At 44.1% G+C, this 26165-nt stretch overlaps 1 protein-coding gene across 2 annotated transcripts in view; it reads left to right on the top strand.

Moving 5' to 3' along the window:
- Positions 1 to 26165, top strand: part of lamc1 (laminin, gamma 1) — a 233683-nt gene that overhangs the window by 138664 nt on the left and 68854 nt on the right. For both annotated transcript variants that reach the window (XM_067990470.1, XM_067990468.1), the window contains exon 3: positions 6591 to 6721. In XM_067990470.1, the coding sequence (XP_067846571.1) occupies positions 6591 to 6721 (131 nt within the window). The remainder of the gene's footprint in view (positions 1 to 6590; positions 6722 to 26165) is intronic.

Raw genomic sequence — 26165 nt, 5'->3', positions numbered from 1 at the left:
TGCTTCCACATGATGCATCCCCTGTAGCTGCAGCAGGGTTGTGGCAGGATGCTCATGTTCATGCCCTGGCTGCTTAGATGCTTTGGGCCTATGCCTTCTGGGTTTTGGAGCCTGTGAGGACCCCTTCAAAGACTGCTCCACCTGCACCTGTGCAGGGGCTGACTCGGACACCTGGAGAGAAGGCAGCATTGTGGGTACTGGTCGAGGGGGGGCAACGGGTGAGACGTGGTAGCCCTTTGAGTGGGGTCCCCACTTCCATGTCCCCTTTCGCCATCATCCCTTCCCTGCGCCTGGGCCACATCACTTCTACCACTCTGCTGGACAACAGTTTGGAGGACATGCGTGTGGCTTGTAAGGCCAGTGCTAGTGTATCTGTCCGTCTGTTTAAGGCAGCAGAATGTTGTTCACCCTGAGTCTGAACAACCATTGTCAGGGCCTGAATGGACTCATTTGTGAGCCATGTTTGAAGCTCAACGGAGGCTGCCATTCTGTCTATCACAGACATTCCCACACTTACCTGTGCCGCCATTCCACTAATGCAGGAGTTGGACTCCTCTATCCTGTGTTATTGTGGAGGGTGTGCGTGGCACCTGTTCCAGTACCTCGCAAATGTGCTGCTGACTCTTGATCATTCTCCTTTTAAAGGATGGTCCCCGGGGTTCAGTATCTGCGTCCAGCTGAGCAGAGCCTGGAGAGGAGTGCGCCCACCAATTATGGATTCTCTTTAGCTGCCCCTGTTACCAGCGTCACTGCGGTTGTTGAAGGGCCTGTAAGAGAACAGAAGGCAATATTACACATCACAGATGTGTCATGTTACGATGAGCATACTGAGGTGTTCAACGTGGCAAGCATTGTTAACATCAAATTCATGTTGTGTGTGATGAATGTTAAAGTTGTGTCACCAGACGTTTGTGGGGTACCAGTCTCTGCGTCCCCGACGGACAGGCTCTCGAGGGTGCGGCTGATCTCCAGGGCCTCCAGCTCCGCATCTGTGAGGACCACTATTTCCTGTGGCCCCCCTCCAGTCCTTGCCCTCTTACGTACATTTTGCGCTCTCTTAGAAGGGGAGAACGTACAGATGTGTGAGTGAGAGATGGTGAAGTGGTCAGCCGATGAATGTATTGCTTTGGGTGAGGCGGACAGTGAAAGAAGTGCATCAGAGGGTGAGTATGCGACAGAGACATCACATTCGATGAAGATTTGGGTGAGTGGCAGTGGTGGGGTGACAAATGGGGAGGTGAGGAAGTGCAGGTAAGTTGAGGTTGAGCCTTAAGTGGGTGTGAGGAGCGATGTGATGGAGTAGTCTTAGCAGTGCAGAATAATTTGAGGCGGGGGAGGGGGGATGATGTGGAACACGGAATGCAGGAGAATCAGTAAGTGTATTCACTTTTGCTGACCTAGTTAGGTCACTGATGCACTTCCTGCACTTGACCCAGGTGCAGGAGATGTTGCTGCTGCCTTCTTGGTGGCCGAGGCAGGGCACTTCCTTCCACCCGCAGGGTAAAACACTTCCCCTCCCCCCGCCCCCTCCTCTCCTCACCCCGGCCAGTAGCAGCTGAAGTGAGACATTGTTAAATCTTGGAGTATCCTTGCCCCTGTGATGCTCCATTATGCGTTTTTGGTGTTTGCTGCAGCAAAAAACTTTGGAGCAATGGCCCTTTAAATAGAGCCGCTCCAGCCTACAGCCTGTCATGTGGGTGTGCAGTCCGCCCACTGCGCAGCTTTTGGATGGCAAACCAGGAAGCCATGTTAAGGGCCACCAATTAACTCGCGATCGTGTGAGGTAAAGTAAGTTTTTATTAGTCGGGTTACCCCCGCGCCCATTGACCCCCCACCCACTGCGGTCATTCTGTCATTCCACCGCCATTTCAAAATCGAACCCATAGTATTGACCAAGACTAGGAGAAAAGGAAAGTGAGAGAGAGTCATAAACTTAGATATGGAGATGCATGTGAAATGGCGACTGTTGAAGACAGGGTGGGAATAATTAGTAGATGAATAGACACAGTTACAGGAAGAGAGATTTTTTTTAAAGAAATAATTTCTGTGAGCCGATCCATGGGAGATTAATTGGATATGTTTAAAATAAAAGAATTAGGCATGTCCAATTTGAGTTTTAACCTGCATGTCTTCCTTTTTCATAATGGGAACACATCTAGATGAAAAAAAAAGAATTTGCATCTATATAGCACCTTGCAAGTCCTAAGGACATTCCAAAGTAATTTACAGCCAAAGTGTTGCCACTGTTTTGTATTCAAATGCAGCGCACAATTTGTGCACAGCAAAGTCACACCAGCAACAATGAGATAAATAACAAGTTAATCTTTTTTTGGTGGTGTTGATTGAGAAATGAATGTTAGCCAGGACACCAGGAGAGCTCCCCTGCTTGTCTTTGAATCGTACCACGAGATCTTTTATGTCCACCTGAACAGGTAGACCTGTTCTCGATTTCAGGCCTCATCTGAAAGACGGCACCTCCGACAGTGCAGCACTCCCTCAGTACTGCACCGAAGTGTCAGCCTAGGTTATGGTCTCAAGTCCTGGAGTGGGACTTGAACCTATAACCTTCTGACTCCATTTAAAATGGAACACACCTGGATGAGAGTCCTACGGATGTGTTCAGAACAATTTCTATTTTGTATGGACTGAAGTCTGAAATGGGTGCAGTTTAACACAGTGCCACACATGCACAAATAACCTGAACCTTCTGTTCAGCAGTGGGCTCATGTGATTTTAATTAAGAGACCACTGACTAGAAATTAGTCCGTTGCTAATTGCTGTACTAATTCGTCTCTTTTAACATTCACGTTGAATAGCTATAAAAACTCTGCTGCCTCAGGCTAGAATATTCCCAGTTGTGTCTTTAAAGGATAGCAATTTCCTCTAAATCTCATTTCCTATTACGATGGCAATATAGTGTGTATATATAAGCTTTCACCAGTAGTATCTGCCATAGCATTGCCACTGTTTCATTACTCAACTGTTGGGTCAGTTTTAAAAAATATATATATTTTAGGCTGTCTTTTATGTATTTTGATAATTATGAATCCCTTCACATTTTTTGAACCTGCTCAGGCTCTTGAGGGCTTTTTATATAATTTCAGTTTTCCCAAATGTGTTTGTTTAACATGAATTGCTGAATTGGAATTGTACTCTAGTTAAGTCAACAGATCGCAGAGCTTAACTTACTCCACGGTAAGGCTCAACACCAGGATTTTCTTGGCAGTGACGATTCCCTGTGCTAATGTTAAAATACTGCCAGAAGTAGATTCTTGATTGGTCTGGAGATTGCTTTCTGAAAGATAATCCCTGCCCCCTAGGGGATAATGTGGACCACAGAGTATACACTTCAGTTTTGTGAATGGTAGATCTGGTGTAAATATGCAAGAAGTTTCTGCCCTGTATGGATGCAACTAATGTGAATCAGATGTTGCATTTGGTACGGGCTGTTGGGTCCATTGCAGTGTGCTGTACTGCATGCAGCTGGAAGTGTTCAGTGTTGAAAATAACAAGATAATAAATAAATGCGCAGCAATTGCTTTCGCCACCGTTCCTTTTTTTAAAATATTTTTGTTGCAGAATTGATGGAAGCAAAATGGTGATTATGCTTATGGACCTCTGTCCGTGCTCAAGCCAGTTCATGATATGGAGTGTGGCATTCACGTTATATCTTTTTTTTCTCCACCCCTGCCCATATAATCAAGACTCGTCAGTAGCTATCATTCCTCAGAATCAAACTAACTCATACTGGCTTAAATGGGTGCTACCTTCATTAGGAAGTATTCTTTTGCAAAAATGTGCTGAGCATGTGGTCTTGGTTGGATTTGGCTGCTTTTGAACAGGTGTGAGACTGCTTCCGGGAGGGTTTTGGATGAGATATTAAACCAAGGCCCCACCTGCTTTCTCAGGTGGATGTAGAAGATTCCATGGCACTTTTCAAAGAAGAGCAAGGGAGTTCTCCCGGTGGCCTGGCCAACATTTATCCCTCAAACAGAGCATCTGGCTAGTTACCTCATTGCTGTTTGTGGGATTTTGCTATACACAAAAACTTTGCTACATTTCCCTACATCACAACAGTGGCTATACTTCAAAAGTACATCATTGGCCTAGAAGTGCTTTGGGAGTCCTGAGGTTGTGAAAGGTGCTATGTAAATGCAAGTTCGTTCTTTATTGGACTTGTCTAATATTCCATTTTTTCCTTGCAAATCATAAGAATGTATTGACACATGGCTGGGGGCTAGGTTGAAAATCCATTATACCAAAACTATTGTCTTGCGTCCCTCTTGAATATGTATGTCGATGTGCAATTGAAATTTCAGCCAATATCTCTTCTCCGCAGTGATGAAATTGAGAAACTTATTTGGAGCCACTTAAATGTCAAACCTAAAACAGACTGGAAGTTTGTCACTTGAACTATTCCTGCTTTCATTGCATGTAAAGCTGTAGCCTGGGTAGGCAAGCCCAGAGCAGAGCACTGTGTAGACTGGTTTAGGGATTTTATTGTTGGTGGCATCAGTAAAAATGATATGAAACTGTCTGATTGTTGTAAAAATCCAACTGGTTCACTAATGTCCTTTTTAGGGAAGGAAACCTGCTGTCCTTATCCAGTCTGGCCTATATGTGACTCCAGTCCCACACCAACATGGTTGACTTTTAACTGCCTTCTGAAGTGGCCGAGCAAGCCCCTCAGTTGTATCAAACTGCTACAAAGAATAATGACTGCAGCGGTACGGACCTTCTCAGAGCAACTAGGGTTGGGTAATAAAGTCCGGGCTTACCAATGACTCCCATATCCTGAGAATGAATTTTTTTAAAAAATGATGGGGAATACCTTTTAATAGGGCATAGGCCAACTCCTATTGTCAATGCTAAATGTTACAGATTGTTGGGTATCTCTGTAAAGTCCCTGCCATTGATTCTGTCATCTTGGACCTGCCTGTAGGAAGGCTAATCTCTTTTCCTCTGTGGGTTTTTGCGAAGGCACTTGCCAGATTAGCAGTGTCACAAATGCAACTGTGCATGCAGTTCATGTATTTGATTGCTGAATTTGCTCTACAGCTTCAGTATTTCCGTTTGTCTGATTTACACACCTGTGAAGCGCCTTGGGACATTTTACTACGTTAAAGGCGCTATATAAATGCAAGTTGTTGTTTGAAATAGTCATTTAAAAAATCTTGTAAAATTGTTGGAGTCTGGATGTCAAACATAGTGTTTTCAATTATGGCCATCTGGATAATTTTCAGGATCACCGCTTTCTCTCAATGAGAAGTACAGTGCAACATATTTGCGATGCAGAATTGGTAGCTGAAAATCTTGACTGAGGTCTCAAACTATTGTAAGAAATAGTGTGCATTTTAACTGTGCGCAGAAATACCAACTTCCTGTTTTAGGTATAAACACCAAGGGGGTGATTTCAAACCCCAAGAATGGGTGGGTGGGAGTTGAAAATAGTTGTTTTTTTGGGTCGCAACTGCAAAATGTTTGGACTTTGCATTCCCAGTGGGAAGCCTGTACTTTTACATGCAGACGTTAAACCCTTGGGGGTTAAAATCACCCCCCAAGTTTTTTGGTGAAATCTGTCTTTCCTCACTGTCAGTTTCCAAAAGTTGTCATCGTTTAATGTGGTATTGGCAGTCACCTTTTAATCTACACAACAAAGTAGATGATGGGTTTGCAAAGTATAATTTAATCTTTTGACAACATCTGAACGGAACCTGACAAGATTTGGAACTGTGCCCAAGCCCCGCTGTATAGGTCAACAATTCTATTACAAAACACAAAACATCCTAATTTGTGCATATCCTCTTCTCCCCTTTCATTCCCTGGGATTAAAGTTGATATGGCACTGGGCCATTCTTTGAATACCCTCTTTGTCCATCTTGATGACTGTACTATTTCTTCTGGCCAAGTAAACACACAATGATTTACAAGAATACATGGTGTACTTTACACATATCAGCAGTGCATCTGGAAAGAACACATGCTGAAAATTCCAATGATATTTTTCCCAGCTTTCATTTTATAATGAAAAATTTAAATTCCTGAGGTATTTGTTTGTTCCACGTGGAAGCTAAATGTTTTGGTCCACAGCAGGTTAGCGATTTGGGGGAGGTGAGTATTCAGCCTTGGTTTAACTCCATGCTATATGGAATTCACAGGATTTTTCTTACAAGAGTTAACTGGTACTAAATAGACAAACAGCAGAACCAATGTACTAGCCATGGGGGAAGATCTCCTCTGTTCACTGTGTGTAATGAAATTGTAAATGCATTTTCAAAGAACAGGTTTATAGTTTGCTTACACATTATGCAATTTTAATATAAAAGTGCTAAATTAGTTTTTACATTTATTTAAATTACAATTTACTAATAAATACAAGTCTTGGTAGATGATGGCCTAATTAAATTTATATTTCATGTACACATTTTTATGTGAATTATTGGGGACATTGAAATGAGTGTGCGCGCAGGGGTGTGTTGCTATACTGGATGTTCCATGGTGGATATTCTCATGACTCCAATGGCTGGTAATTGTGACTGATTTCTGCTCGTGGCATTTCTCTAACCTAGTTATTCTTTGCTCATTTACAGGAATGGGTTACAGCAACTGACATCAAAGTGACCTTGAATAGGCTGAACACCTTTGGAGATGAGGTCTTTAATGACCCGAAGGTTTTGAAGTCCTACTATTATGCTATTTCAGACTTTGCAGTTGGCGGAAGGTACTTTTGTTTCCCTCCATTCTAACATTCAGTTTTTAAACCTGCTAGTGAGCTCCCAGGTTAATGTAGCTGCATGCGTTTTGCTTTTTTCTCCCCACCTCTTTGTCAACTGAAATTTAATATCAGGCCACCAAATTTACTTGGGTATCGACTTAAAATAAACCCAAGGGAAGAATAGCAATCTACTACTCGTGTGCAGCAGACTGTAAAGGAGGTGGAGGTGGTGCCAACTATTATTGGCATTGGGGTTTTTGCAGGCTTGCCTTCACTAGGTTTAGATTGCTTTTGTGATGGTTCGTTTTCTTTCTTAAAAAAAAACTGAGAACAAACATCAGAGAAAGCTGAAGTTTACCATACTAGTGTGTATTTGGGTGGTTTTGACCCTCCTTAGAACAGATCAGTGAAGTCCTATTTTCTCAAGCCTTGGAGGTTCTTTGGTGAATTGCTATCCATTAAACAACAGTGGGTCAGAAGCTAGTTAAAATGCCAAAACCATTAGATACTTGTTATAAAGGCACTAGTTGGCTGATGCTTATTTAATAAGGGTTTTCGGTTTTAAAGGGAATACATGTTTACAAGTGGAATAATTTCACATATATCCAATAGTGTTTGGCAGTTAATTTTTTTTTATTCGTTCATGGGATATGGGCATCGCTGGCGAGGCCGGCATTTATTGCCCATCCCTAATTGCCCTTGAGAAGGTGGTGGTGAGCCGCCTTCTTGAACCGCTGCAGTCCGTGTGGTGAAGATTCTCCCACAGTGCAGTTAGGAAGGGAGTTCCAGGATTTTGACCCAGCGATGATGAAGGAACGGCGATATATTTCCAAGTCGGGATGGTGTGTGACTTGGAGGGGAACGTGGAGGTGGTGGTATTCCCATGTGCCTGCTGCTCTTGTCCTTCTAGGTGGTAGAGGTTGAATATGACATTTTTCTCTCTGCGGTTAACAGGTTGGGAAATGAATTGGAACATAGGAACAGTAGGGCTTTCAGCCCCTCGAGCCTATTCCGCCATTCAGTCAGATCAATTTGTACCTCAACTCCATTTATCTGCCTTTGTTCTATATATCTTGATACCCTTACCTAATAAAAATCTATCAATCTCAGTTTTGAAAATTTCAATTGACCCAACATCGACTGCTCTTTGGGGAATAGAGATCCAGATTTTCACTATCCTTTGTGAGAAAAAATGCCTCCTGATTTCACTCCTGAATGGCCTAGCTCTAATTTTAAGATTGTACTCTCTTGTTCTGGATTTCTCCACCAGAGAGAAATATTTTCTCTATCTACCCTATCAAATCATGTCTTCATTTTAAGCACCTCACTTAGATCACCCTTTAACTGTCTAAACTCAAGGGAAAACAAGCCATGTTTATGCAACTTGTCCTTGTAATTTAACTCTTTAAACCATGTTAGCATTCTGTGACTCTGCGCTGCACCCCCTCCAAGGCTAGTATATTTTTCCTGAGATGCGGTGCCCAAAATTGAGTGCAGTAGATGGGGTCTGACCAAGGATCTGTACAACTGAAGCATCACTTTCAACGTCCTTGAGATAAACGCCAGCATTCCATTAGCCTTTTTGATTACTTTTTGTACCTGTGGACTGGCTTTTAGTGATTTGTGTAGCTGAACACCCAAATCCCTGTGCTGCTCCACAGTTCCCAGTCTTTTGCCATGAAAATATCCTGATTTGTCTTTCTCAGATCCAAAGTGGATGACCTCACACTTCCCCACATTGAACTCCATCTGCCACAGTTTTGCCACTTACTTAATCTGTCTATGCCCCTTTGTAACTTCCTGCTCCCATCTAAACAAGTGGAGCAAATAATAATAAGAATAGGGAAACAGTTGGGAAATAGTTACCATAACAGAGTTAGATTCAACACTAGAAACAGAAAAAGATGATGAATTAAAGGTAAAGTTGTTGGACAGGAAGAAGATAAAATTCAGTGAAATAAGGGATGTAGCCCAAATTAACTGGGCAGAAAAGTAGGCAAACAGAACAATGGATCAGCAGTAAGAAATATTTGAATGTAATAAGGGTAGAGACAAATTAGATGAATGTTCCTGTAATTTGAAAAGGGGTATATCAAAGGAGAGTTTTGTGCTGAAATAGAGATTAAAATTAACAAATTTGAAAGGGAGGCATATGAGAAAACTACGCAAACAATACTAAACAAAATTGAGAAATATAGAAAGTGTAGAAGAACATAAGAAATAGGAACAGGAGTAGGCCATACTGCCCCTCGAGCCTGCTCTGCCATTCAATAAGATCATGGCTGATCTTCTACCTCAACTCCCCTTTCCTGTCCTATACCCATATCGCTTGATTCCCTTAGTGTCTCAAAATCTATCGATCTCAGCCTTGAATATACTCAACAACCTCAGCCCTCTGGGGTAGAGAATTCCAAAGGTTCTCAACCCTCTGAATGAAGAAATCTTTCCTCATCTCAGCCTTAAATGGCCGACCCCTTATCTTGAGACTATAACCCCTAGTTCTAGACTCTCCAGCCAGGGAAAACAGCCTCTCAGCATCTACCCTGTCAAACCCTCTGCAAATTTTATACATTTCAATGAGATCACCTCTCATTCTTCTAAACTCCAGAGAACATAGGCCCATTTTACTCAATCTCTCCTCAAAGGACAAACCTCTCAACCCAGGAATCAATCTAGTGAACCCTTGTTGCACTGCCTCTAAGTCAAGTATATCCTTCCTTAGGTAAGGAGACCAAAACTGTACACAGGTGAGGTCTCACCAGAGCCCTATATAATTGCAGCAAGACCTTCTTACTCTTATACTCCAACCCCCTTGCATTAAAGGCTAACATACCATTTGCCTTCCTAATTGCTTGCTGTACCTGCATATAAAGGGAGGTGAAAAGGAAAAGTAGAAGGGCTAAGAGGCAATATGAGAAAAGGCCAGCAGATAGTATAAAAGGAGATATCAAGGGCTATTAGAAGCATGTAAAATGTAAAAGAACAGTCAAAAAAAAGGGTGGGCCCAATTGGGATTAAGGGGGAATCTAGTGGAGGATGATGTGCCATGATAAGTATTTTGCATTTTAGAAATGATGATAGAAGTGAGTACGTAGGTGTACTGGAGGAGGATGTGTAAGAATTGTTTGAGATAACTATTGAAAAGAATTTAACAGAACACAAGGTGGATAAATCGCCAGTCTCTGGCATGTACACGAGGCAGCTGAAGGAAATTGGAGAAGATACAGCAGTATATATTGAGGCACACTATTGCATTTTTTTCCAAAGCTGCTTGGATATGCTGGGGGACTGGAGAATAGTCGGTGTCACACCTCTGGTCATGAAGGGAGAGTAGAATAAACCAGTATTTTAAAAAAAAGTTGATAGATGAGAAACAAAAGTTGGCTTTAATGGGTGTTGCTCGGATTGGAGAAAAGTTGGAAGTGGGGTATTCCTGGGATTGGTGTTGAGATCACTTTTATTTGCTGTATATATGGAGGCACAATATTGACATTTGCTGACAACACAAAACTTGCCCAAGAGGGCATTCTTCATGTGTTGAGCCTAGATGGTGAGTGTTGGCAGCCTATTTAAACACTGCAGTATCCCATCTGGATCTGATCCTGTCCACGCAGTGCACTTTCCCTGCCTGGTCACTAACCAGTTGGAGGAACCCTGGTTAACTTTTATACATAGTTTAGGAGTGTTATGACTATTGTATAACAGCCTCTACTACTACTTCCATTAACTAAATGGAGCTGGGAATCAAGGGACGTTGATCATTTATAATGGGAGGTATATTGTTTTGAGGTCTCAAGTAGATAGGATATAAGGGAGCTGGGATGGAAATCTTCCCAGGAGAAAAGTCTGGTTTGGTTAAAAAGTTCATAAGTAGTTTGTCCTTCAAAGCAACATCTCAGGAAAACACCCACATCCCCCCACCCTTGATCTGTATACTTTTTTTTAGATAGGTTAAGTGCTATGGACAGTGCAGTGTCACAGTTCACACACTTGAGCTGATTTTCCCAGATGGCAAAGTGCTGTGTCATTTGGTGAATCAGAGCACAGCCCGAAGCCAGGAATTTTTAACGAGTTTTACCTTATAATGCAGGAGTGATAGTATGGAGCAGCTGGAATTATTCCTCTATCAGTTTAGACTTGTTGAGATGCAGTTTACCAAGGACCTAGAAATTTATCATTTTATATGGTTTGTTAATTCTAATATTTTTAAAGTAGTTCAAGATAATTTTTAGGAGTTTGTTTTGCAGCTCAGAAAATTCCAGTTCAGAGTAGCTAGGTTACAATATGCAAGCGAGTGATTGACAGAACTTAAATCCAAAAATGTAAAGGTTTATATCAAGTACATAGGGGTCTGTGAGGCCCAGTGGATTTTTTTTTAAGCAAGGGAACATTGGATTTTTTAAAAAGACAAGTGTAAAGAAATTCCCTTTTAACTTCCAAAAGGGAATTGGATCTATCATTGAAAAGGGAAAAAATGCACGGCGATGGGGAAAGAGCAGGAGGGAGTGGGACCAATTGGATAGCTCTTTCAAAGAGCCGGCACGGGCACGATAAATCGAATGGGCACCTTCTGCGCTGTACGATTCTATGAATCGGACAAAGGGGAGAGCTCTTTCAGAGAGAGGGCCCTGGTGGCGATGGGCCGAATGGCCTCCTTCTGCGCTGTATGATTCTACTGTCTTATCTCTTACATAATAAGCTTTAATGTAAAGATTGCACTTTCAAATGATCCCAAAATGTAAACTTGATTTTTACTCTCTTTGATTTAAGGGTATGTTTTCTTTTTAATGCTTCAGTTGTCTGTTTCACATTCCTTCAGTACTGTAGAAGATTATTGGAATTGCAAGGATGGCAAAAGAGTAAATGGGATTTTACAAAGCAGCAGGTGAAGTTCAATTATGCTGCGACAAGTGTTGTACCGAAGGATGCAGTTACATTGTCAGTTTTGTGGTGGTTGTTTTACATACCCATAAATGTAAAATGGACAGTATAACTGAGGAGACTTCCACTGCACCCTGACACTGGGGTTGAGACCCTTTCCAGGAGGCTGGTTTGCACCAGATGCAGTAAAACTTTAGACTAAAATAATGCGCTCTGAAGAACTTCTACTTCCCACTAATAGTTGAAGAATTAAATAGGAGTCAGAGAAAATGTGGAAAATAACTAGCAAACTGCAGCACTCCAGTATCCTGATTATATTACTTCAATTACTAAAATACTAGTATCAGTAATGGTAGCCATGAAACTACCGGATTGTCGTAAAAACCCATCTGCTTCACTAATGTCCTTTAGGGAAGGAAACCTGCCGTCCTTACCCGGTCTGGCCTAAATGTGACTCCAGACCCTCAGCAATGTGGTTGATTCTTAATTGTCCTCTGAAATGGCCGAGCAAGCCACTCGGTTGTATAATCTCGCTACGAAAAGTCATAATAAGAATAAAACCAGACGGATCACCCGGCATCGGACCACTAGGCACCGGACACGACAACGGCAAACCAAGCCCAGTCGACCCTGCAAAGTCCTCCTCACTAACATCTGGGGACTTGTGCCAAAATTGGGAGAGCTGTCCCACAGACTAGTCAAGCAACAGCCTGACATAACTATACTCACAGAATCATACCTTTCAGCCAATGTCCCAGACCCTTCCATCACCATCCCTGGGTATGTCCTGTCCCACTGGCAGGACAGACCCACCAGAGGTGGTGGTACAGTGATATACAGTCAGGAGGGAGTCGCCCTGGGAGTCCTCAACATTGACTCTGGACCCCATGAAATCTCATGGCATCAGGTCAAACATGGGCAAGGAAACCTCCTGCTGATTACCACCGACCGTCCGCCCTCAGCTGATGAATCAGTCCTCCTCCATGTTGAGCACCACTTGGAGGAAGCACTGAGGGTAGCAAGGGCACAAAATGTACTCTGGGTGGGGGACTTCAATGTCCATCACCAAGAGTGGCTTGGTAGCACCACTGCTGGCCGAGTCCTGAAGGACATAGCTGCCAGACTGGGCCTGCGACAGGTGGTGAGCGAACCAACATGAGGGAAAACTTATTTGACCTCATCCTCACCAATCTACCTGTCGCAAATGCATCTGTCCATGACAGTATTGGTAGGAGTGACCACCGCACAGTCCTCGTGGAGACGAAGTCCAGTCTTTGCACTGAGGACACCATCCAACGTGTTGTGTGGCACTACCACCGTGCTAAATGGGATAGATTCAGAACAGATCTAGCAACTCAAAACTGGGCATCCATGAGGCACTGTGGGCCTTCAGCAGCAGCAGTATTGTATTCCAGCACAATCTGTAACCTCATGGCCCGGCATATTCCTCACTCTACCATGACCAACAAGCCAGGGGATCAACCATGATTCAATGAGGAGTGCAGAAGAGCATGCCAGGATCAGCACCAGGCGTACCTAAAAATGAGGTGCCAACCTGGTGAAGCTACAACTCAGGACTACATGCATGCTAAACAGCAGAAGCAACATGCTAGAGACAGAGCTAAGCGATTCCACAACCAACGGATCAGATCAAAGCTCTGCATCCAGTCGTGAATGGTGGTGGATAATTAAACAACTAACGGGAGGAGGAGGCTCTGCAGACATCCCCATGGCGGAGTCCAGCACGTGAGTGCAAAAGACAAGGCTGAAGCGTTTGCAACCATCTTCAGCCAGAAGTGCCGAGTGGATGATCCATCTTGGCCTCCTCCCGAAATCCCCACCATCACAGAAGCCATTCTTCAGCCAATTCGATTCACTCCACGTGATATCAAGAAATGGCTGAGTGCACTGGATACAGCAAAGGCTATGGGCCCTGACAACATCCCGGCTGTAGTGCTGAAGACGTGTGTTCCAGAACTAACTGCCCCTCTAGCCAAGCTGTTCCAGTACAGCTACAACACTGGCATCTACCCGACAATGTGGAAAATTGCCCAGGTATGTCCTGTCCACAAAAAGCAGGACAAATCCAATCCGGCCAATTACCACCCTATCAGTCTCCTCTCAATCATCAGAAAAGTGATGGAAGATGTTGTATAAGCGGCACTTACTCACCAACAACCTGCTCACCGATGCTCAGTTTGGGTTCCGTCAGGACCACTCGGCTCCAGACCTCATTACAGCCTTGGTCCAAACATGGACAAAAGAGCTGAATTCCAGAGGTGAGGTGAGAGTGACTGCCCTCGACATCAAGGCAGCATTTGACCGAGTTTGGCACCAAGGAGCCCCAGTAAAATTGAAATCAATGGGAATCGGGGAAAACTCTCCAGTGGCTGGAGTCATACCTAGCACAAAGGAAGATGGTAGTGGTTGTTCGAGGCCAATCATCTCAGCCCCTGGGCATTGCTGCAGGAGTTCCTCAGGGCAGTGTCCTAGGCCCAACCATCTTCAGCTGCTTCATCAATGACCTTCCCTCCATCATAAGGTCAGAAATGGGGATGTTCGCTGATGATTGCACAGTGTTCAGTTCCATTCACAACCCTTCAAATAATGAAGCAGTCCGAGCCCGCATGCAGCAAGACCTGGACAACATCCAGGCTTGGGCTCATAAGTGGCAAGTAACATTTGCGCCAGATAAGTGCCAGGCAATGACCATCTCCAACAAGAGAGAATCTAACCACCTCCTGTTGACATTCAACGGCATTACCATCGCCGAATCCCCCACCATCAACATCCTGGGGGTCACCATTGACCAGAAACTTAACTGGACCAGACATATAAATACTGTGGCTACGAGAGCAGGTCAGAGGCTGGGTATTCTGCGGCGAGTGACTCACCTCCTGACTCCCGAAAGCCTTTCCACCATCTACAAGGCACAAGTCAGGAGTGTGATGGAATACTCTCCACTTGCTTGGATGAGTGCAGCTCCAACAACACTCAAGAAGCTCGACACCATCCAAGATAAAGCAGCCCGCTTGATTGGCACCCCCTCCACCACCCTAAACATTCACTCCCTTCACCACCGGCGCACAGTGGCTGCAGTGTGTACCATCCACAGGATGCACTGCAGCAACTCGCCAAGGCTTCTTCGACAGCACCTCCCAAACCTGCGACCTCTACCACCGAGAAGGACAAGAGCAGCAGGCACATGGGAACAACACCACCTGCACATTCCCCTCCAAGTCACACACCATCCCGACTTGGAAATATATCGCCGTTCCTTCATCATCGCTGGGTCAAAATCCTGGAACTCCCTTCCTAAGTGGGAGAACAGTCACCACACGGACTGCAGCGGTTCAAGCAGGCGGCTCACCACCACCTTCTCAAGGACAATTAGGGATGGGCAATAAATGCCAGCCTCGCCAGCGACGCCCACATCCCAGGAACGAATTTTAAAAAAAATTGTACTGGACAAAAACCAGAAGGGCATCCATCTCTTTTATTTCTCTTTTTCTATCCTATTTATTTGGGTCTTCTATTAGCTCTCCACCTTTCACACTCCCCTAAAATAACTCAAAATCTGGTTATAATTTTCATACTAGTGTAATATGTCGGTGCAGTATGCATAAGTGCTGCCTCTTGACACCAGAGGGAGCCTTTAATCTCTCCCTCATGTCTGCAGACATCAAATGGTTGCACTACCACCCTTTTTCCACAGCAATTATTGGATTCAAAGGCCAGAGGATTCCAGCAGTGCAAACACTATAGATCTCCAAGAGCTGCCCAGCCACTCAAGATACTGATCTAGATGCAGTTTGAGTTAACAGATTGATTTTAGCTTCTCAAACAATGCCAGCATTATATGTTGGTTCTATTGCTTGCTTAATGACTTGGTGACTACATTAGCTCTTGTTGAAGTCAGCATACAAGATTGATGCTTAGATAATTTTAATTAAACTTGAATTCCTTAAAGCCAGTGTGTACCAAATAAATAAATTAGCAGGCATTCTACCATTCATCCTATGGATCCTATAATCAACTTTATTTAGTTGTAAATTTACATTCTCTACCATCAACAGTGTAAATTCTGACCCAGAGCAGATCAATGGGGCAAAATTTTACAAAATGAAGTTTAAAAAATGCAGATTAAGTTTACTTCAGTTGCGGGGGGGAAGTTTGTTGGGGAGAATTGTGAAAATCAATTACTTTTTTTTACTTTTTGTGTGTTTTTAACCTCTATGTTCTGGTCTATTGTAAGGCCGTTATGAAGCCTGATCATTTTACTATTGTATAGAAATTTGATGCAGTGGAAAGAATACACTTGCAGGTTGCAAACACTAATCCCAAGTGTAAAGTGAATAAGCCGTGAGGAACCATTGGAGAAGCTCAAGATGCAAGTGAATAAAGTTGGTTTTGATTTTTAGCACACAGGACTTCAATAGTAATTTAGCACTTCAATCAAATTGTAACCCAGTTACAATTTGCTTAGAGTACTGTGAATTGAACCTTCTATTGGGCCATACTGTTTAATATTAGAGTTCAATGAATTCCTTTACATGTGAATTGAGGTAGAAACTACTGCCATGAAACTTTTGTTCCAGTAAGAGCTTTCTACAAATATTTACCTTCGAGAATGGAGTTGGGGTTTGAGAAGTTACTGTTTTAACTTTTTTTTAAATAAAATGTGGCTTAAGTAAATTTTGTGAACACTCATACGTAATGATTTACTGGTGATTTGGGGGCATTTTGAATGTCTGGCTAATGTTTGAGAAGCCCTATTCATTTTACCGTCCACCTCATATTGCACGCAAACCATGTTAACACCAATGCGCCCGATCTAAACGGTGGGGACTGTACTTGAGGAAGGAAGAGAATGACAGCCGATTAACTTTACATGGTTGCATTTGACAACCAGAGAGCTACTGGGGACAACCCTGAAAGTGAACTAAGTTGCCATCAATGTCATGTGCAATTATAAAGAATGTGATCTCGAGTTCTGATGGCATTAGGGACTCTAGTTCTAGTCATCAGATAAGGCACCTCTTGTTAAGGGCTGCTAGAGCTGCGTCCTTGCATCTGCATGTGTGCGCCACCCTCCCCGAGATCTGACCAGTACATAAAGTCCACTCCAAAAGTTTTCACCATCACCAGTTGCCTATTCCAATTCAGCTTCGCTTTTTAAGAAATGACAATAATTGGTAAATGGAGCAAAACTAGAGGTGGGATTGCTATAAATTTCGGGTCTGCTGTAGATATTCGTTCAGGCTCAGCGGTGCTGGTCACTCCAGTAAGCAGTCCCTACGTCCTTTATTCAGAACTGAGCCCATACCGCCCAACATCTGACAATCATTGGTGCAACAATGGTACCCCGTGTGATCTGAACTGGATATCATGTCTTCCACGTGTGCCCTCGAATGAAAATACTAAGTGAAACGAGGCCAGATACAAATTGTCAAGCTTGTTTATTTAACAGACTGCAAGCCAACGTACAGAGTGACAGCTATAATCAAAACTCACTTATTTCACTTAACTTTAACCCCCTCTTTTGAATAAGAAAAAAATTAAATTATGCTACATTATTGTAAATTAGTGGGCTAAGTAACTTTCCCTGTTCAGCCTACCAATTCTGAGCTTAAGTTGAGTGAATTTTGCCTTGCTAGGCTGGACCTACTTCCCAGAACCAATTAGACTGACTGATCTTGAACATGGGTTTTCTCTTTTTTACTTCTGATCACAGGAAGTGGTTATGATGATGAGTTTTTTCTGTGCTGGGGACTCATGAACATTACAAACTGAGAAGAAATTGGCTAAAGTTCATTTGTTTGAGACCTGTACAGTTATCAGCGATATTCATCATTTGCCTGGGCTGGATTCAAATCCAGATCCAAGTGGTGCAAGGGCAGTGCATTAACCTGCTGCAGTTGCCCAGTGCCTGCACTTTGTCAGTTTGAGAACTTGCATGTTTGACTCAACAGGAAGTGTTCATCTAAAAATGTCAAAACATTTCAGATGCTGCTCTTTAACCTCTCATTCTTTGCTATTTCCACCAATTTTCCTGTTAAGATTAACACTGACAGTTCAGAATTATGTCTGACACATTGCTGGGGTGTCACATTGCAGGTTTGGGCTGATAAGTTAATGGTCTAGATTTTGCTGTAGCTGGGCATCTAACGGTGTCTGCTATTAGTTAGACTTGTTTGTGTGCATTTAAGTTTTAAAAAAATTTTTGCGTGGCAAGTTGCTGAAAGTGCGAGCTGATAACGGTGCAGCGAGGGGAACAGGGCAAGCAACTGTATCTCCTTATCCAAACAGATTGAGGCTTTGAGAAATGAACTGAGGAGGAGTGTAAATTAGAGTGGGTGAATTCAATGTCAAATCAGCCACAGAAAGAGGAATAGAGAGGGAAAGAAGATTGGATTACATTGTAATGATCTGGAATGCACAGCCTGAAAGGGTGGTGGAAGCAGATTCAATAGTAAGTTTCAAAAGGGAATTAGATAAACACTTGAAGGGAAAAAATTTACAGGGCTGTGGGGAAAGAGCAGGGGAATGGGGCTAATTGGATAGCTCTTTCAAAGAGCAGGAACAATGGCTTAATGACCCCCTCCTGTGCTGTACCTACTATGATACAAGAGATAAAAAAAGAGACAAAGGTAAAGTTTTTTAAAAAAATGTTTTAAATTTAAATTTGACATTTTTAAAATCTTCGAAAACAATTCACAACCTGAAGGAATGAGACCCCACACTTATAATTTATGGTGTCAGGTTAATTGTCAGTAATTAACACTTAATCACATCATTAAAAGGGTACTTGCGTTTGTAATTACTAGCTCTAAATATCTGCGGTGGGTTTAGTTCGTATCTACTGCTCAAATCTAGCAACTTAACCACGTTGAGTGCATGTCAGTGGTGGGGCTGACAGTGAGATGCTGTTTTCGCAAAGCTAGCAGTGGAACTCAGACTTTTGGATTTCTGTGTTTAACTGCGCATCTGCACCCACCTGAAGTTGCTGTACCATTTATGCACAAATAATGGCGAACGCCATTAGCCTCACCATTATTTTGACAGCAAAATCTGGTCCTATGTATTCGATCAGTCGCTTTAACCTGTTGTTACACTTTGAGTCAGTAAGTGGATTTAGCCATAACCTGTTGGATTATAATTTCAGATTTAATCTTTATAAATTCTATTTACACAGCAGAATTTTGATTTTTCTACTCTTTGTGGGGAGGTAGCAGCCTTGATCTGGAGGACATTTGGCTGATTCTTTCACACAAAATACTTCACCTGATTTATGATTTGATTTTGTTTGTTTCCTAATCTTACTGAGAAGTAATGCTTAGATTATATGTTGCAATGGGGAGGAGAGGAATCATAGAATTTCAAAGTCTGTTTTGTTCATCCATTGAACTAGAATTGCAACAACTAATTGCACTTCTTCAAGAACTTAGATGGTCTTCACCTCACCAGAACAGAGCTAAGTAATAGTAAATATTTGCAGTTAATACTACCAGATGCCAAATCATCATGTGTCAATGATCTGATGATAATTCAGTTCCTTTTCACTGTTGGTATCCCTAGCCCACTGTTTGTAATGGCAAACTGAGGTTGGATTAGTCCTGAAATCGGTCCTCAGTTTGTCTCTCTAAATTACGCCAATTCCAAATTCTACATTGGGAATGTCATAATCCAGACACACCTTACGACCTGGACTTCATTCGGTAAATTTTAAGTGTTGTGTGGCCAGCCGGCGGAACGCACCATCCAGCTGCCTGTTGCAGGGGGAGTCTGGTAAAACTGGATGGAGTGTGATATTCAAACACTGAAGACATTGCAGAGAAGAATCACATAGCTCTCCCTAATATGAGGTCTGAGTTATGAGAAAAGACTGAAGAGACTTGAGCTTTTCAGCCTGGTAAGGTGGTGTCTGAGAGGTAATCTTATAGTGTGTTTGTGTATTTTTATTCGTTCATGGGATGTGGGCGTCGCTGGCAAGGCCAGCATTTATTGCCCTTGAGAAGGTGGTGGTGAACTGCCGCCTTGAACTGCTGTAGTCCGTTTGGTGAAGGTTCTCCCACAGTGCTGTTAGGTAGGGAGTTCCAGGATTTTGACCCAGCGACGATGAAGGAATGGTGATATATTTTCAAGTCGGGATGGTGTGTGACTTGGAGGGGAACGTGCAGGTGGTGTTGTTCCTATGTGCTTGCTACCCTTGTCCTTCTAGGTGGTAGAGGTCACTGGTTTGGGTGGCGCTGTCGAAGAAGCCTTGGCGAGTTGCTGCAGTGCATCCTGTGGATGGTACACGCTGCAGCCACAGTGCGCCGATGGTGAAGGGAGTGAATATTTATGGTGGTGGTTGGGGTGCCAATCAAGCGGGCTGCTTTGTCCTGGATGGTGTCAAGCTTCTTGAGTGTTGTTGGAGCTGCACTCATTCAGGCAAGTGGAGAGTATTCCATCACACTCCTGACATGTGCCTTGTAGATGGTGGAAAGGCTTTGGGGAGTCAGGAGGTGAGTCACTCGCTGCAGAATAACCAGCCTCTGACCTGCTCTTGTGGCCACAGTATTTATGTGGCTGGTCCAATTAAGTTTCTGGACAATGGTGACCCCCAGGATGTTGGTGGGGGATTGGGCGATGGTAATGCCGTTGAATGTCATGGGGAGGTGGTGAGATACTCTCTTGTTGGAAATAGTCATTGCCTGGCACTTGTCTGGCACGAATGTTACTTGCCACTTATGAGCCCAAGCCTGGATGTTGTCCAGGTATTGCTGCATGCGGGCACAGACTGCTTCATTATCTGAGGGGTTGCGAATGGAACTGAACACTGTGCAATCTTCCGCGAACATCCCCATTTCTGACCTTATGGTGGAGGGAAGGTCATTGATGAAGCAGCTGAAGATGGTTGGGCCTAGGAACTCCTGCAGCAATGTCCTGGGGCTGATATATGATAGGAGAATGGAAAAGATAAATTCACAATATTCCTTTAAATTGTGAGAGTAAGACGAGGGAACAAGGGTTCAAGCAAGTAAACTAAATTTAGGACTAATGTCAGGAAATTCATGTTGACAGAGTGATCAATGTATGGAATAGATTTCAGGAAGAGTATTGGAGGTGAATACAATTTGATGCTGAAATGGGGAGTCTTTAGAATCTCTGCATGGATGAATTATGGTGAGGCTTAGTGGTCTTTCTCATCCATAATTATCTTGAAGACGATTTATTTCCATCTTCACAATATTACTCTGATCTGTGCCTCTATTTTAGCCCCTCCACTGCTGAAATCCTTATCCACATTTTTGTTACCTGACGACCTATCTGACACCCTCTGTGAAATGCAACTTGTCCAAAACTCAGCTGTCCATATCCTGTCGCTACCTTTGTTGACCCCCTGTCCCCCATTGCATTAAATTTAAAATCCTAGCCCATATCTTCAAACCTCTCAAGTCTCAACAAGCACATTTCTGCAACATCCTCAATCAAGCTTGTATCCCCTCTGGCCTTTAGTGCATCCTCCCCACGACTGATGGCAGAGCCTCATCGGTCTTAGCCCTACTCTCTGGAACTCCCTCCCTAAACCACAGCACCTGTATAAAAGCTACTCAAAATCCACCTCTTTAACCAAGCTTACAGTCTCCCCACCCACCCCCCCATTGCTCGGTATCTGTTACCCTGTATGTTTATGTTGTGAAGCAGCTTGAGATTTTTTTTGTTAATGGTGCGATATACACGCTAGTACTTAAGGTTCAGGCTAGTAACGATGACAGTGGGAGAACACAATGTCTGGTTCCTCATGTACACTGATGGCACCCAGCTCTCTCAACCCCTCTACTGCCTTTGATTTGTCAGGCTGCTTGTCCGTCATCCAGTACTGGATGAGCAGAAATTTCCTCCAACTAAATATTGGGAAAACCGAAGCTATTGTCTTCGATCCCTGCCACAAACTCCGTTCCATCCCTCTCCCTGGCCACTGTCTGAGGCTGAACCAGACTGTTTGCAACCTTGGCACTCTATTTGACCCTGAGATGAGCTTCTGACCCATATCCTCTCTATCACCAAGAGTGTCTGCTTCCACCTCCATAACATCGCCCGTCTCCGCCCCTGCCTCAGCTTATCTGCTGCTGAAACCCTCATCCTTGCCTTTGTTACCTCTCGACTTGACTATTCCGATGCTCTCCTCGCCAGGCTCCCATCGTTCACCCTCCATAAACTTGAACTCATTTAAAACTCTGCTGCCCGTATCCTAACTCACACCGAGTCCCGTTCTCCCATCACCCCTGTGCTCGCTGACCTACATTGGCACCCGGTCCAGGAACGCCTTGATTTTAAAATTCTCATCCTTGTTTTGAAATCCCTCCATGGCCTCGCCCCTCCCTATCTCTGTAACCTTCTCCAGCCCTACAACCCTCCAAGATCTCCGCGCTGCTCTGATTCTGGCGTCTTGGCCCCGTTTTTAATCGCTCCACCATTGGCGGCCGTGCCTTCAGCTGCCTATGCCTAAGCTCTAGAATTCCCTTCCCTCAACCTCTCGATCTCTACCACTCCTCCTTTCGGACACTCCTAAAAACCTAACCTCTTTGACCAAGCTTTTGGTCACCTGGCCTAATACCTCCTTATGTGGCGCGGTTACAAATTTTGTTTGATAACGCTCCTGTGAAGTACCTTGGGATGTTAAATGCAAGTTGTTGAGTACAAGCAAGGCAAAAAAAAAAATTACAAAAGATGTACTTTTTAAGAAAAAAATACAACTGTGCAAATAGAAACAAGAGCATGTTAGACATTTCAAAAATATTTATAAACAGGTGGCAAATGTATCAATGTGCTTTGTAGTATCTCAAAAATAAAAAAGAAATAGAGCATCTCAAATTTCCCTCAGCTCTTGTGGAGGATTACAGTCCTGCATCGCTTCTCCCTTAGGGAAGTGGAACACAGCACAACATTCATTTACCTATCTATCTCTCTCTCTCTCTCTCAACTTGGTTAGTTGCTATGTAGAATATTTTTGCGGGAAAGATATTTCTTTTTGTAGCCTTATATCCACAGGCATTGACTAGAAGTTGGCTAACCATTAAGCGTGTCTCACTGATGATTTAGAACTGCAATACTAAATACTCTGCCCCTTTAGCACTTCAGAATTGAAGTGCCAAGCAAGTTAAGACCAGCTGAAATTCAAGGAAGTGGCTTAGATTGTTCATACTCAGTTTATTAACTTCTGTGCATAGAGTTACATCGAGTCTACAGCACAAAAACAGTCCATTCAGCCCAACTGGTCAATGCTGGTGTTTATGCTCCACACGAGTCTCCTCCCTCCCTACTTCATTTAACCCTATCAGTATATTCTTCTATTACTTTCTCCCTCGTGTGCTTATCTAGCTTCCCCTTAAATGCATCTGTGCTATTTGCCTCCACTACTCCTTGTGGTAGCGCATTCCACATTCTTACCACTCTTTGGGTAAAGAAGTTTCTCCTGAATTCCGTATTGGATTTATTAGTGACTACCTTATATTTATGACCTCTTGCTTTGGACTCCCCCACAAGTGGAAATGTTTTCTCTATGTCTACCCTATCAAACCCTTTCATTATCTTAAAGACCTCGGCCTTCTCTTATCTAGGGAAAAAAGCCCCAGTCTGTTCAGCCTCTCCTGATAAGTATATCCTCTCAGTTCTGATATCATACTTGATTGTTTTTTGCACCTTCTCCAATGCCTCTATATCCTTTTATAATCGGGAGGGCAGAACTATGCATAGTACTCCAGATGTGGTCTAACCAAGGTTCTTTATAATTTTAATATAACTTCTCTGCTTTTCAATTCTATCCCTCTAGAAATGAACCCCAGCGCTTTGTTTGCTTTTTTTAATGTCCTTATTAACCTGCGTCACTACTTTTAGTGATTTGTGTATCTATACCCCAAGATCCCTCTGCTCCTCTACTCCATTTAGACTCTTATTTTCCAAGGAGTATGTGGCCTCCTTATTCTTCGTACCAAAATATACCTCCTCACACGTATCTAATTGAAATTCATTTGACAATTACACACCTGTTCTGCAAGTTTATTAATGTCTTGCATTTTAATGCATTCTTCCTTTGTATTAACTGCACAGAGCTTCATTTTGTTTTGGCCTGGATTTGAGCACTGATCTCTAGATAACAAGTCCAATGACTGGAATGATTTGGCCATTTATATATGATACATTTTTTTTATTCGTCATGGGATGTGGGCGTCGCTGGCAATGCCAGCATTTATTGCCCATCCCTAATTGTCCTTGAGAAGGTGGTGATGAGCCGCCGCCTTGAACCGCTGCAGTCCATCTGGTGAAGGTTCTCCCACAGTGCTGTTAAGAAGGGAGTTCCAGGATTTTGACCCAGCGACGATGAAGGAACGGCGATATATTTCCAAGTCGGGATGGTGTGTGACTTGGGAACGTGCAGGTGGTGTTGTTGCCATGTACCTGCTGCTCTTGTCCTTCTAGGTGGTAGAGGACGCGGGTTTGGGAGGTGCTGTCGAAGAAGCCTTGGCGAGTTGCTGCAGTGCATCCTGTGGATGGTACACACTGCAGCCACTGTGCACCGGTGGTGAAGGGAGTGAATGTTTCGGGTGGTGGAGGGGGTGCCAATCAAGCGGGCTGCTTTGTCCTGGATGGTGTCGAGCTTCGAGTGTTGTTGGAGCTGCACTCATCCAGGCAATTGGAGAGTATTCCATCACACTCCTGACTTGTGCCTTGTAGATGGTGGAAAGGCTTTGGGGAGTCAGGAGGTGAGTCACTCGCCACGGAATACCCAGCCTCTGACCTGCTCTTGTAGCCACAGTATTTATGTGGCTGGTCCAATTAAGTTTCTGGTCAATGGTGACCCCCAGGATGTTGATGGTGGGGGATTTGGCGATGGTAATGTCATTGAATGTCAAGGGGAGGTGGTTAGACTCTCTCTTGTTGGAGATGGTCATTGCCTGGCACTTGTCTGGAGTGAATGTTACTTGCCACTTATGAGCCCAAGCCTGGATGTTGTCCAGGTCTTGCTGCTTGCGGGCTCGGACTGCTTCGTTATTTGAGGGGTTGCGAATGGAACTGAACACTGTGCAAACATCCCCATTTCTGACCTTATGATGGAGGGAAGGTCATTGATGAAGCAGCTGAAGATGGTTGGGCCTAGGACACTGCCCTGAGGAACTCCTGCATCAATGCCCTGGGGCTGAGATGATTGGCCTCCAACAACCACTACCATCTTCCTTTGTGCTAGGTATGACTCCAGCCACTGGAGAGTTTTCCCCCTGATTCCCATTGACTTCAATTTTACTCGGGCTCCTTGGTGCCACACTCTGTCAAATGCTGCCTTGATGTCAAGGGCAGTCACTCTCACCTCACCTCTGGAATTGAGCTCTTTTGTCGATGTTTGGGACCAAGGCTGTAAAAAAAAAAACTGGAAGGAGCGTATTTCTAAGGTGAAGTAGAAACTGGGACTGTGGGATCGACAATCCCTCTCGATCGTGGGCAAAAACCTGGTCATCAGGTGCGAGGTGCTCTCGGTGTTGCTGTACTTGGCACAGGTCTGGCCCATACCTCGCTCCTGCGCCGTGACAGTCGCCCGAGCCATCTTCCGGTTTACCTGGAGATCAAAAATGGACTGTGTCCGCAGGGACACGATGTACAAATCTCTGGAGAAAGGGGGGTAAGGTGTGCCCAACGTGGCCCTTATCCTGATGGCCACTTTTGTGTGCGGCTGCATCAAGCTTTGCGTGGACCCTTGGTACGAAAACACAAAATGTCACTACGTGCTGAGGTTCTACCTATACCCGGTATTGCAAAGGATGGGCCTGGCCACGCTGCCACTGAACACTCCATCCAGTTGGTTCGTTCCGCCCCACCTGTCCCTCGTCAAAAAGTTTATGCAAAAAAACACTTTCGACCACAAGGCGATCAGTAAGTGATCCACACGTAACGTCCTTGAGACCCTGCGGGAAAAGGAGATGATGGATCCTGTCAGTTCGTTCCCCGAGCAGACTGTCTATGTCATTTGGCAGAACACCTCATCGCCAGAACTTTCAAATAAGCACCAAGACATAGCTTGGCTGGTGGTGAGAAGGGCCCTTCCTGTCAGACCCTTCATGCACTCCCAGACTCTCAGCGCCACCGCACATTGTCCCCGAGGAGGCTGCGGTGCAGACGAAACAGTCACCCATCTCCTGGAATGCGCCTTTGCAAAGAAGGTCTTGAGAGAGATGCAGTGGTATCTGTCCAGGTTCGTCCCGAGCAGCTCCGTAACACAGGACTCTGTGCTCTACGGGCTGTTCCCGGGGACGCACACCGAGACAGACATCGACAGCTGCTGGAAGACCATTAACTCGGTGAAAGAAGCCCTTTGGTCTGCTTGAAACCTGCTGGTCTTCCAGTGCACGGAGCTGTCCTCGACCGAGTGTTGCAGACTGGCACATTCCAAGGTCCAGGACTACGTGCTCAGGGACATACTGAAGCTAGGTGCGGCCGCTGCAAAAGCTCTGTGGGGAAAGGCAACCATTTGGAGCCTTCCCGCCATTGTATACCGAGGGGCTGCAATCAGGGAAAAACCCCCCGGGCAGAA

Source organism: Heptranchias perlo, chromosome 9 (genome assembly GCF_035084215.1).
Source record: "Heptranchias perlo isolate sHepPer1 chromosome 9, sHepPer1.hap1, whole genome shotgun sequence".
Taxonomy (NCBI): Eukaryota; Metazoa; Chordata; class Chondrichthyes; order Hexanchiformes; family Hexanchidae; genus Heptranchias; species Heptranchias perlo.
Note: the sequence above shows the minus strand (reverse complement) of the source record. Positions and strands in the feature narration are given on the sequence as shown.